Source organism: Camarhynchus parvulus, chromosome 5, assembly GCF_901933205.1.
Source record: "Camarhynchus parvulus chromosome 5, STF_HiC, whole genome shotgun sequence".
In the NCBI taxonomy this organism is placed as follows: domain Eukaryota; kingdom Metazoa; phylum Chordata; class Aves; order Passeriformes; family Thraupidae; genus Camarhynchus; species Camarhynchus parvulus.
The window spans coordinates 45561320-45575237 of record NC_044575.1 but is presented as its reverse complement, the minus strand read 5'-3'; the positions used below and the strand labels follow the sequence as shown (position 1 = coordinate 45575237).

The 13918-nt window shown below is 39.8% G+C and overlaps 1 protein-coding gene across 1 annotated transcript in view; it reads left to right on the top strand.

Moving 5' to 3' along the window:
- TC2N (tandem C2 domains, nuclear) overlaps positions 1 to 13918 on the top strand; it is a 28384-nt gene that overhangs the window by 7482 nt on the left and 6984 nt on the right. Inside the window, exons 2-6 of the mRNA XM_030949270.1 lie at positions 6169 to 6295; positions 6948 to 7178; positions 10358 to 10522; positions 12251 to 12342; positions 12946 to 13021. Coding sequence (XP_030805130.1) covers positions 6229 to 6295; positions 6948 to 7178; positions 10358 to 10522; positions 12251 to 12342; positions 12946 to 13021 — 631 coding nt within the window. The 5' untranslated portion in view covers positions 6169 to 6228. The remainder of the gene's footprint in view (positions 1 to 6168; positions 6296 to 6947; positions 7179 to 10357; positions 10523 to 12250; positions 12343 to 12945; positions 13022 to 13918) is intronic.

The window sequence follows — 13918 nt, the reverse complement described above, 5'->3', positions numbered from 1 at the left end:
CTGCTGATTACAAGAGTTTTAAACTTTGCTTACAACTGTTACCTGTAGAGAACCCAGCAAGCAATATCTTGCCTGAATGCTATGGCAGTCACCAAAGGGAGTGTGGAGATGCTGTCTGCAGGCTCCCACCTTCCTCATCTTTTTGACTTGCTCAAAATACAGTCAGAAGGATGCAGAGCCAATAGTGGACTGGTTTGGAATGTCAATAGTGCTATGAGAACAAGAGCAAGCTTGTTTTTACAAGTGTTATTAAATGAAATATTTTCTCACCTTAGATTATCTTGTGATATTTTGAGGCTGAGGTAGATAGTTCCTGGTGATAGTTAAAATATTAGTAGTGAAGGAAATTAGTTATTGTAATATTTTCTGAAATAAAAACATGTCTTTCTGCTAAAGTTGCTGAGTCTAGTGCAGGCATAACTTGTTGAAATCCACTGGTGTCAGAAGCTGAGGGGAATGGGACATGGGCTCATAATGGGCCTTCTGGTCTTCAAAAGCAAAATTCTGCTTTAGCAAGCTGTAAGTGAATGAGAGGAGGTTGCAGCACAGGACCGTGACAGTTCAGACCCGTGATCTGTTCCATTCAGTTTCCTGTTTTTGTGATCAGTGAGAGGAGCTTGTAAAACTTCCCCTGATGTGATGCTGTGTCATCATTTACCAGTGTGGGAAGATGCTTCCTGAGCAGTTGGTGGTTTGTTTGCATCATGGAGTGTGACTTTACCATCTATTTCTGTTACCTGATTCCACTGCATAACTGCTCAAACACTGGCAGCCTCTTTGCCCAAGGCAGGCTGTGCAATGGTCTGTCATAAAATCTCCATCAGCTAAACTAGGTTAATGATGCATGGTCTTCTCTTCAGTTTTAAATATGCAATTACACTCTTTTTTTCATTTGCTGGACTGGGAGAGTTTTGCATCTCTTCATTATGTTTCTGTTGAACTGTTTGTAACATGTCTCTCACAAGAATGTATTTCTGGTTGTGTCCTTCAAAAGCCTCATAACTTCTCTTTTTCTGTTGTGTAATTTCAGCATCTTCTTTGAGATCTGCTGCTTTCAGGATGAAATCCCTTTTTTTTTCCAGTCACAAAAAAAGAGAAAGCCTCCCATTATCTTAATTTCCTTGGAAGGCAGAAGAAGTGGAATAATCTCTGCATGCAAATTTCCAGAGCTTTCACGCTCTTGCAAGAGTTATGGCTACAAGCAGAGAAGGGGGGGTGTATGTATTCACACACCCACCCACTGGTTACTGCAAATATCACTTCCAGAAATAGGTATAGAAAGGAGCTTCTTATCATGCACCTGGTAGGTGTGTGTTGGCATGACATTTTTTGTTTCCATTTTTTGCAATTCCTGCAGACATCCTGCTACTGTTCAAGTTGATAATGAATAGGAATGAAAGCTGTGTCCTCTATTTTCACATGCTCAGGCCCCCTTGAAGTACCAGTCTCTCCTGTGTGGGCAGTACAAGTCAGACCTGCATACAGTCCCCACAAAACCAGTATTTTTATTTTTTTTTTTAACTGTGAACATTATGTTTTTGGTAAGTGTGTGTGGGTACATGTGCTGTCCTTGCTGCTGTAGTAGCAAAATACCTGGAGGCAAATGTCTCAAACCCATTTAGGCTGTTTTACTAGGGCTGGCTGGTTTTGAGACATGGTGGCCATCAGCCACCTCTCTTCAGGTGAAGAGCTGTGCTGAGAGGGGTGCACAGCTCCCAGACACTCTCCCCCAGAAGCAAAACCACAAAACAGCTGGCTGTGGAAAATTAAGCCTGGAGCAGCATCTGCACCATCAAAAGATAATCCATCTGACCTACATCAGAAGCAGCTTTTGCTGTGCTGTGCTTCTGTAAAACATCTGGAGAGCTGAGCTGGTGCTGTTATGCTCTCTGAAGAATTTATATGCCTGGGACTGACTGCATCTTGTGGATCCAAAAGGCAGAAAGTCATAGGGCAGCATAAACAGGTAGCAGAGGAGGTATCAGAAATGAGGTGTTTGGCTGAGGTGTGAACTAGCAAGCTTGAGCTCACTTTCTTCAGAGGGCAGATCATCATATGTTGCAAAGTGTCCTGGCTCCTTTGGGGGTCCTGGAGCTGTGATTTATGATAATCCCTTTTTTCTGGGTATTTTGTTTTACACATCCTGCTGTGTGAGGACTTACTGCTACTAGAAATTTGCTGTGGTATGTTTCTAAAATGCAGATCTGAGAATGCATTATATACATTTATGACTGGCAATAAATCTCAAAATGTTTGAAACCATTGGCTTAGCCCGCTTTCCCTGTTTGAGAACAGTTGTTTCACCTTTGTTTCTATTGTGTAGTTATAAATGTGTTACCTGTTCAACTCCTATGGAGCAGAGCTGTGACTAAATGCAGTAAAATTCATTGGCAACCTGCAGTCTTGTTGCAAAACACCCTTTCCTCATAAGGCAGTAAAGACCTGACATTCCTTTTCAGACTGCTTTCCGCTTTTAATATTTAATATTGCTATCATCCGTTTTCTATCATGTTCTTTTTATTTAATGAGTTGTTGAAAATATTTACTTTCTTCTCCAAACATCTCTGTCTTGTAATTGTTCTGGAGGCATTTGGAGCTAAAGTCTTTGATACTCTGTTTATCTGATTTTAGCTCAGTCAAAATTTCTATCAGAGGAATCTGGAAATCATTAAGATAATTTATGTTTTCCATCTAAACCCATTAAAATAATAGTTATTATAATTCTCTAGGCTCAGTGTATGTGTGTGGTTAGGTTTTAAACTGCTGTTTCCAGGATGTTGTAATAAGGTTGGCTCTCTTTTTGCCTTAGTGTGGAAGTACTCTTGCTGAGTTTCATTTGCTTATCTGACTTTGGCTTGGTACTGGGAAGAGAGAAATGAAATGGCTTATTGAATTTGGTGAAAAACACCAAGAAAGAGAAAATTTGACACACAAGTGACAAGATGTGGGTTCAGTTCCCTCTTCTGCAAAGTGATTTCTCTCTGTTTATTTGTCTGAAAATGAGGGCAAATTCTCTTTTCCCCCTCCTTTTGTTAGTCTAGAATCTCAGAAATTGAGGATCCTTGTTATGTGCATATTGTCTAACAAAAACTGACCCCAAAAAGTAAAGTAGAAAGTCAAGGAGTCTTGTTGAAATGGAAGACATTGCTGGGAAGTCAGTAATTCTTTGGGATTTGGTGGTGCACTAACAGATGTCTCTTCTGGTTTATTTCATAAATATATTCCCAGATAAATTCGTGTTAGTACAACATTTAACAACTGTTAAATTATATGCTGAGGATTTTTGGGTAGCAAGCGCCAGCAAAAAGGATCTGGCATGTGGGATAAGTTTAACCTTTGATAGAAATGTCAACTTCTGTCAAGATCATTAAATACTTGCTTAGTCCTCTGCAATGTTTTTGTTTATTTTCAGTTAATAAAATATACAACAGAACCTGCTAAATTTCTTTCTCTCCCACATGGTTAAGAGAAAACTTTTGCATGCAGTGAAAGTTGTATAAATAACTGTAGGCAGCTTGGAAAATACAGATACAAGAAAATATATGAAGTGGGAGCCAAGCCATCTAATTTACTGCCAGGATTGCTCAAACAAAAAACCAACAATATTTATCATGCTAGTTTAATTAAGTGAATTAAAACTTTTAAAAGTAATTGAGACCATCCATGTTACTGATTCCATAAAGTGCTGTAAGCAGAATGAGGGAGCACTGTGTCTAAACGGCCTGTCCCTCAGCAAATGCAGTCCTTTTTTTGTAATATGGCTGTGGTGCAAGGCTTGGGACCCAAGTGCGAGGTTTGTCACTGAAACCATTACATTTGTAAGCTTAAAGAAGTGTAAACAGTGCTCTAGTCTCTTAGTCATGGAACTTTCTTCTCAGACTCCTGTAATTAAGCTAAAACTGAAATGGAGGCTCTAAGAATGTGTGTCTATATACTTTGCCATTCACTATTGATATTGCCTTGCCTATTGCTAAAGAGCAATCTGCAATCCTAACTCTTCTGTACAGTAGGCAGTAATGAATTGCTTTATATTTGTCTTTAGATAGAAGAAAAATGTATGAACATTTGCATATTGATAAATGGGGCAAAATGTACTGGTTAAAGGCTATCACAGCTGACTTAGCATTACTGTGAAAAACATGGTCTTTTTGGTCTTTTTTAATGATAGGAGACAGGAGGTGGAGAAGTGCATTATGACTGTTAAATCCTCAATACCCACAGAAGCCCTTTCTTTCTAGGTAAGGCACTCACCCCTGTGAAGGAAAGGCAGCTGCTTGTGACAGATGATTTCCATTTGTTTCTTTGCTCACATTAATTGTTCCAGCTAAACAATCCCCTACCATGAACTGAATTTTCTCTGATGCAGAAAAATGAATTTTTCTACTTTATGTCGCTAGAAAGTAGGACAGTACTAACATTTTGGTTTCTTCACCAGCAGTAGCGAATAAATTCTATCTGGACATTTTGAGATAAAAGTCAGTTTTGCCTGTGCAAACTGCCACTGAGGCTTAGATACCATTGTTGCAAAGCTTAGAGCAAACAGAGCAGCTGTTTCAGTCCAGTTTAAACATGGTGAACAAGAGTGAAGCATATTAACTCCAGCTGTATACTGATAACAGCTGGGAAGGAAAATCACTGCAGGGGAACCCAAAGTAAATTAGCAGCCTTGGCTATCATGAGTATGACTCCAAGGGAGGAGCAGCAGTGAAAGTCTGATCATTTGAACCATGGAGAATTTAATGAGAAATTCTCATGCCTCTTTTCATGCTTCTGTAAAGATGCAGAGTAGGTTCTGGTGGCATTGCCTCTGAAGATTTTTGATGCAGATCTCTTGCTGTACTCACACTCATGGGCAATTTTAAGATGAAGGCAAGTACTGAGAGAGGGATTCTGTGCAAAGTAATGGTGTTTGAGTTAGAGGAAGTGTCCATAGCTTACCATCTTCACTTGACATCTACAGAATTTGAGGGGCTTTTAATGCAAGAAAAATTTGGGGGTTATTACATTTATTTCCATAGACTTTTTGTGATTCTCTAGCTGTCTTTGACCGTACAAAGAATATGATGGCACTGTTCAAGATGCAGTGGGAATGGTTTCTGTGTTGGTGCACAGATGCTTTTGAAATTTCTTGCAATTGAAATAACTGAGCAAACATGTCCATTTTTCATTTTTTGGTAAAACTGCGTATTTTCCCCATGCTTTCCCCCTCTATCTTACTTGTCTTCCTCATCCCTTCAACCTACGTTCATGTTCTGTTTGGTGTCTTCTCATCTTCATTGAGGTAGAATTGTGTCTTGGATATGCTCTCCTAAGAACCTTGTGTACTGTAGGTGGATGTAAAAGGACTAGACTTAGCTAAAGTTTTGGACAGGAGGCAGCACAGCTGTCTGTGTCTCTCTGAAAAGAGAACATAAGGATATGAATAAAGACATTTAAATGAGGCCAGTTAGCATTGTCATAAAGTTCTTATAATGTTAAGCAGCTGTTAGAGACTTGTTCTCATTCTTTTGTAGATTACATGCCTCCTATTTTGCTGAAAGTCAGCGTGCTTTATTTCTGTGTGCACAGCAAACAATTATATAATAAACCAGGTCTTCAGTTTCATGTGTATACAATTATGAGAAAGCAGTAGCTTCTCAAAGAAGGCAATTTTGGCATCATTCATAAAGCCTGTTTTCAAGTTAAAAGTATAGAGTATGTCAAGTGAAAAATGTAAACATGTATAGATGTATTTGAAAATAGTAGGGGAGTGAAAGAGGATAGGAGGAACATGAACAAGGGAAACAGAATTAAAAACACATCTTGCAAATGGCTTGACAATACCATGTCAAAACAGTTATAAAGCTGAGTAAACTCCAAAGCCCAGTGGCACACACAAATATGAGGAGAATTTTAGTGTTCCCAAAAGACAGGGACCTGTCTGGATGGATTACTGAAAGTATTTGAATGCCATATGTTAAAACTGCCTCTTTCCTTGTGCTTTTATATAAAAGTGATTTTTTTCAGTCAGAGAAATCTGATGGCTCTAATCCTTTTATGACTGAAGTAACTCTCTGATTGATCCTGGGACTGTGTACAAAAAGCAACTACATATTAAATACCTGATAATACTGCATTCTGATTTTACTTACTCCCATCTACTATGCTTTGTTTTATTGTGTTTTTCAGGTCTGATAGCTGCACTGGATTGCTGATTGAGGTCCCCTCTAAATTATAACACTGAAAACAATGGCAACAGAATGTATAAAAACCTGCTGTAAATTGTGTTTCTGCGTGGACAAGGAAAAAAATGATCGTGAGTTCTGACATAATGAGGGTTTAATAAATGTTTTGCTGCATTAGTGATGAGATTTCCCATTAATAGAATGACTGTGTTACCCCTGATAAATTTGATTTCTCTTACAACATCCAAAATTCTTTCCGTACCTCCACTTGGAGATTGAACCCATGCTTGTTAATATTATGAATTGGAACTGAGAAATAACAGTTGTCTGAAGTCTGCTCTTTGCAGTCTAGAATAGTGTCCAAAAAAGCCAGCTTTTTTACCCAAGGTTGTGTAAAGGTCTTATATATTTCAAACTCTGAGAATTGGAATGCTTTTTGGTTTTTTTTAATCTTGGTATTTTTAACTCTGTTAGGTTTTTGTTTGGTGTCTTATTTGTTTGAAGAACTCATCTATGCTACAAGTGTCGCTCTTTTGCAAATTCACTTAAGAAGGTAGCTGTAAATATAGAAGCTTGGGCAACAAAGAGTTTGGATCAGTACAGGTGTCAGGAGGATGAATATCTTTTCCTGATGCTAGTCCTGAATGCTGTAAAACTGAATACTAGCAGCTGTTAAGTAAAGTATCAAGCAGAGATACTATTAAATAAAAGAGATCTGTTCATAGTATTGTTCAAAAATTAATGCACATGTGTACTGTCTGTCTTGCTCTTTATTTTTAGCAGTTTCCATGGTGCAGGAATCTGAAGCAGTAGCTGCAAGCAAGCCAACTATTGTAGAGCAGCCTCCATTGTCTTCTGTGTCAGTGAAGCGTCAAGTTGGCTGTTCCGAGGATTATTTGCTTTCTAAACTGCCCCTGGATGGCCAGGAGGTGCCATTTGTGGTCCCTCCGTTCAGAATGGCTTATGTACAGCCAAAGAACCTTCCTGGTATCTCGCGTGCTGGAGGGATTAAAGGTAAAATACAGACAGTATTGCTGAAATTGTGGTTTAGCTTCTGCTGAACCTTGAATATTAAGTATTCCTACTGAAAAAGTGTTTGCAGAACTTTGCTGGAATCCTGGTCTTGTTTCAAAGGATCATAGATTATGCTGAGTTGGAAGGGACACACAAGGATCATCAAATCCAGCTCCTGGCCCTGCACAGGACACCCCATGAGTCACTCCATGTGCCTGAGAGCATTGTCCAAACACTTGAGCTCTGTCAGGCTTCTGCTGTGACCACGTCCCTGGGGAGAATGAGGAGCTTGTTTCTTTTCTCTCTGGACACCCAGAGAGGTTTTGGGAAGTATGTCATCCAACTATGAATCTCTGTGATGTTGTATGAATAAAACTGAATGGGATGATTGCACACCAGTGCTCCTATTCAAAAGTACTGGAAGATGCTTAAAAGAAATGGAATCTTTGAAAGAATTTATTGAATTTAGTGGAGACAAGGAAAGACCTAACATATTGCCAGTATCCATATCTCTCAAGTAAAAGGAGGAGGGTGTTCTGGCTTTCATGGTTAATATTCTGGTATGTTTTAACATACTAATACATTTTCCTTTTCAAATTTTGCCAGTAGATGGCAGGTGCTACTATCTGGCAGAATTTTTTGTCCCTATTATTTCCTGCTCCCTTTGCTGTTTTTTGGGAGGCCAGGGGGCACAGATCCCCTGTTATGAGGTTTCATATGATACTATTTCTTTTCTGCATCACAACAATCTTGTACTTCATCCTCTGTTACTCCCATACTCAAACTGCCAAAATGAGGTACGTGCAATTTAGACACAGTGGCATTTAAAAAGAATAGGATTCTGTCCCACTAATGTGAGTTACAGAGCATATGCTACTGTTAGGCTTTTAGTCCTGCCAGGAGATGCAGAGAATTAGCTAAGGGAAAATTTTGGCACAGAGACATACCCGATCAGTTGTTTTCTCTAGGACTGCTTTGCCTCAAGGACATGATAAGTTGGTGGCGTGTTCTTAGCCCCATGTGACTTTATTTCCTTTCTGAAGGTGAAAAGCCTGAGTAACTGAAAGAAGGCAATCATATGTTGCATAACAACTAATGCAGTACTACCTAACTTTTTTGTGTTTGTGGGGTTTTATTCCCACCCTTCCCTCTTCTTTTCCCTAGGTCCCTGCTGTTGCTTCTTTCCTGCTCTTGCAGAGCTGTTACCAAACTTCTTCCCCACCCACTGCTGCACGTACCACTGGCACCATGGCCAAGCTAAGTCAGTACAGACTGCATTCTGTGCCCCATCTTCTAGTGGGCTTCATTTGGCATGTCAGCAGCCATTAACAGGCAGCTGAAGAAGTAGAACATGTGAGGCCCCCTCATCTCTGAGCCTGATCTCCCCAGTTGCCTGCTGTTTCAGTAGCTAGTTCTTGTAAGTCTGTGGTTGGATATGCCATGGAAAAGCAGGACATGCTCCTGATTATCCCCTTTCTTACTGGATCTGGGTTTAGGCTCTGCCTTGCTTAGTCCAATCTCATCCTCAAGATACAGTACAGAGAAGTTCATCAAGGGCTCTGAGGCATGGATGTTCTCCAGAGAGAAGGAAGATGTGTCTAACAGCCTTTAGATGAATGTTTTCCTTGTTCATGCTGTTCTTACACAATCTTAACAGTCAGTGACTTGTCTACATTGAGAATTCTGCTTCCTGATAATTTGAGTGACCTGTTGTACAGAGTGGTCCTTTAGGCTACAAGCTGTTAGATCTTCTGGCAGGATGACCTGACTCTTGAGCAACTATTTTAAATTTTTGAACAAATATTTGAAAAGTGACTCTTATATCAAGTAGGCAACTTTCATTTCTCTTTCCAAATATAAATACTATTTTTTTTTAAGTACAGCTTTAAGCTGCATAAAGTTGTGCTTAAAAATGCAGTGTTTACTTTTAAGGGAGATTTACTAAATAGAGTGAAGTGTGCTGTTGTTCTTTTTTCTCATTAGCCAGAGCACCAGCATACTCAAAAAATGTATTCAGAGTCCTTTTTCCTTAGACTGTTATTAAATATCTGTAGAAGTCCAAGTGCTGCTCTCAGTTCCTCACCATTTTCTGTGCATGTCTGGCCATTTTCCTTTAGTGAAACAGGACATGCTCAGTGTTAGCTCTTGGCAACTTTCTGAAAGCAATTAAGTTCTGGCAGCCTTTCTCTTCAGTGCTCACTGCAGTGTGTCTCATGCTCTCACAGAAGTAAGCTCGCAAGAAGAAGTGCTCCTGGTCTGGAACACCGGATTTTCCATCATCTGTAGCAATTCTTTGTGGCCTCACTTTTAGTGTTCATCCTGATTTACATCATGCTCAAGCCCATTTTGCTTGAGTTCTTGCTTTATCACTACCCATGTTCCATCTCAGTGTTTAAGTTTTTACTTTACTAACACATGCAGGTTGAAATCCAGAGAGGGGAAGAGAAGGAAGCAAATAGCAGAGTTTGGCAGAATCCAGGTCATGCCATTCTCTAATGTGCTGTTACATATGGCTTCTTTCAGTCCAGACAGTAAAGAACACTACAGCAGTGTTCCTCACTGTTTTGCTGACCGAGGCATACATGTTTTTCCTGAAATTATTATGAGCTGAGTAAAGGAGTGGGATTCAAGCAGTCTCAGATATGTCTACTTATCCCTCAGCCCACAATTCAGGTAATTTTGGACTAGTGATTTTATCATGGACAGACTTGCTATGGAAAGTAGATAAGGAGACTGTGGTCACAAGCTGCATTATCTTTCTGTACAAGATCTTCCTGAAGGTCTGGGGAACCATTAGTTCAGTAAGAACATGCTGGGGGTAGGTAACTAAATAATTTGGAGGTTTTCTATACACAGAGTGCTACTTTTCCTGTTAACTTCTGTCTTGCTGTCTGTCTTTGAAACCTTCTCTAACTACTTAGGCATTTACTGCAAAACCCCAAGAGAGGGTATGCATAGTTTTTTATGGCCAATTTAATTTCAGTGTTTGCTCACACACCGTGGAAACCTGACATAATGTGAATGTGTGTTTTCTTTTTCTTTTTTTTCCCTTTTACCCAGAGTAGATAATACTGAAATATTTTGTCCTTTGCCCTGAAGGCACTCTGCCTGCCTTATGAAGCCAGGCAGCATGTGTTATGTCTGGAACTCTTGCATTTGCTGTTTGTTGTGCCTCACAGAGTCAGCCAGAGCCTCGTTTGGCGAGCGGAAGGCAGAGCTGCACGGCGTGTACCAGTGGCCCGGCTGTGACATCTACAACCCCTTCTATCTGGAGCATCGTGTCTCACCTGATCTCATCAGGCGCTGCCAAGCAAAAGCAGATAGCAGGAAATTGTATGGATCAGGTGAGGAGGATCACACCCTTGGTTCTCTGCCTTCCTCCCCTTTTCAGGGTTTATAGGTAAGAGGAATAAAAGCCATTAGTCTACAGAAGGCTTGTTTGGTTATCGCAGTTCTCAAGCTGGTCGGTGCGCTACCGACACTCCTTGGTTGGTGAATCAATCTGCAGAGCCAGCTCTGCTTAATTTTCAGCTGCACTGTTACTTTTTGTCTTTTAGGGGCTTAAGAAGGCTTGTATGCATCACACAAAGGTAGAGAAATCGGCAAAGTGAGATACTGTAGCTGCCTCTGCTCTAGATCAGGATGCAGTACTGGAGATTTCAGCTACTAGTAAGAAGAGCGAGGGAGATAGAAAAAGGAAGCCAGGCAGTATGTTGGGTAGGAGGAGTGCCTGAGGAGTACATATATGGGGAGAGGAGAAAGCACCGAAAAACCTTCAGGAGCGGATGATAAGAACAGGTGCAAAATGGGGCATGATGCTATATGCCAATTTTTTGTCATTTGCTTTTGAAGCTACAGCAATGTCCCCACTTCTGAGTGTGCAAGAATGAGGGAGGGCTGCGAGATAGTAAAAGTTTAGATAGGAAGTGTTTGGCTACCTAGGTAAAAATTGTCTTCTGTGCTGTTCATTGGTGTATGTGTCCTCTAGTGAATGCTGTTCAGACTGAAGTAAATGACTAGCTGTTGCTTGTGATTGCTAAGGCAAATGCATTCAGAAAACTCCAACACTCCAGGAAAGGTACACGCTCTCCATGAAATTGGAAGCTCGCGTTTTTAAAGATGTTTTATTTAGAATGGTATAGCATTCTTACTTTCAGCTGGGGGAAAATGTCTCAGTCTGTGTTCTGTTTTAAAAGAATTCTGAATCACCATAGAGACTACATGAAAAGACTATTCCATACATTTTTTTTAAGAGAACAGAACACATGTAGAATTTTAGCAGCCTTTAACACATATGGTTTTACCAGGCTTTGTAAGCACCTGTGGTGGGAGCCAAATGGGTTTTATTAAACTGTCTTGAACATCTTCCCTTCAGTCCATCATCTCTTTTTCCATTTTTCCTCAAGCAAAGAGAACACTTGACTAGTTTAGTCTTAGTAAGTTTAAACATGTGAAATGTTTTTTAGAGTGTCTAGAGTACAGTTCTAAAATTTTTCCTCCAGAGTTTTTTGACAGCTGTTTCAGAATTTAGAACTCCATACATCTATAAACTATTAAAACAAAACTCTAAACCTAGTTTGTCACAGTGAGTGCTGTGATACTTTTCATGTGTGTGGGTTCAGAACTACAGAATGTATTTATTTGGAAGTTACAAAATTAAATTCTTGAATTTTAATGTGAACCCCCTTCTCTTCATCTTAAAAAAAAACTTCACGCAAACAAACTGAAAAGTAAATTCATTAATGATTTTCTGAAATTCTACTTATTATTGGTAAACAACATATGTTTTTTAATATTTTACAGACAGCTTTCTGTATAAAAATTGACATTTTTTCATTAGAAATTTAATTTTTTGAAAAAGACACCATCTCTTCACCCCTGCCCCATCCCCATCTTCCTGAAAAACATTATTAGATAACAGCAGATCATGCTGCCTTTAAACCATTTTGGTCATTTGTAATCTGTAAGATTGAACAGATTATTTCCAGCAGTTTGTGAAAGTTATTCTTAGTTAAGTTTTTTCCCTAGCAGTGGTGCTGATGTGATTTTTATTGTTCTTTTTGTCTTATTAGTTAGTGATTTAAGAGCCAGTGCTTTGGCTGGACCCCTCGATGTGAGCCGTTCGATGTTTGATCTGAGGAGCCCCCCTCACCGGTTCATCAAGGTGAGCTCCCCTTGGAGCCAGGGTTACCCTGGGAATTCAGCTTACTCAGTCTATCTGTTCCCACTGCATTTGTTTCCAGAGTAAACACTGGAGGGCATTGCACTGTACACTGGGAGGACTGGAGGGGAAATTTCAACATCTTGACCAACTTCAAGAGGCTTTTTCCTGGTGTCTCCTCTGACATTTGCTGTTCTGGCCCCAGAGGGGCTGTTGAGAAACCCAAGTAGGCTGTTAGGACAGGACAGACAGCATGTTCATCATCTTGTGGTTTCTCCCATCAGGTGAACAGTGGAACACTGGAAGATTCCACTGACACAAACCTCTGTGTTTATTCATTTCTTCTATAATAATCATGTCTTACATAGCAATGAAGTTGTGTATATATTCATGAGCAAGAAAAAAAATGTCTGCTGGTCCAATGGGTCCTCTGTTAGCTCATTGCATCAAAATAGTAATTGCACGCTGCTGGATCAAGAAACTAGTAAGGAATCAGGCAATTATTTAAAATGGGAGTATTTAGTTTTCATCGTATCTTGTCTGATGGCATAATTTCTGGATTTTGCATCTGTTGCTCTGAATTGATTCCTTTTTTCCTGTCCCCAGAGATATGATTCAGTCTCCAGTGTACCTAGCAGTTCTTCTTCCAGGAAGGATTCGCAAGGCAGTAACAGGAGTCTGGGTAATGTTTTGTTTGTTTACCTTGTAATGAAATATTTCCCTTTGCACATGAAACATTAAGCTGTTTCTACTCGGCTGTTGATGTTTTTGTTCTTTTGGGGTTTTTTTGAGATGAATCTGACTGGGAGATCAGCTGGAGATGACTTGGCAATTTGAAATTAAGAGTTTTGGACTTGCACTGTCCTGTCGTTTGGAGACTGAGCAGATGAGACTGTGAGAAGTTCTCATGCTTTTGAGAAATTCATTCTTGGATTTACTACCCAAGTGTGCTAGGAAATCACAGACACCTTGTTAGGATGGAATGCAGCACCAGGTCCCAGGTCTAGTCCGTTTTCATGTATCGGTATTTTTCTGTGTGAGGTGCCTGAAATCCAATATCCATATTACACTGGTAATTAGATTAGAATATTGCATGCAAACCCAGTATCCTTATTTATGAAAGAATGCTTAAGAAGTGGAGATACAGAAAAATAAACCCTCAAAAACTAATCAAGTCCCCACAAAAGTCACCCTGCAACAAGTCAAAGTTTGACCCAGTCTCCTTCTAAAAGAAGACTGAGGCAATGACCTGGTTCCAGTCATGACAGAGAAATGCTGGTTATTACGTGGTTCTTCTGGCTTGGAGACAGCATAATAGTAAAATGTTTACTAGACTGGAATTGAAATTTGAGAAACAAGAGACCAATTTATAAACTTAACAGTGAAAGAAGGGAAGTGATAGGATATAAATGTGTTCTGGGTGTCTCACGAACATGTTTGGTTTTTTTCTTAATGTTGTTTGTATAACACAAGTTATTAAGTTCAGTAAAGATAACCCAGGCACATGGTGTGATTCTTGGTGTAGTCTTCTGTGCAGGGCCAGAAGCTGGACTTCTATGATCCTTTAAGGTCTCTTCCA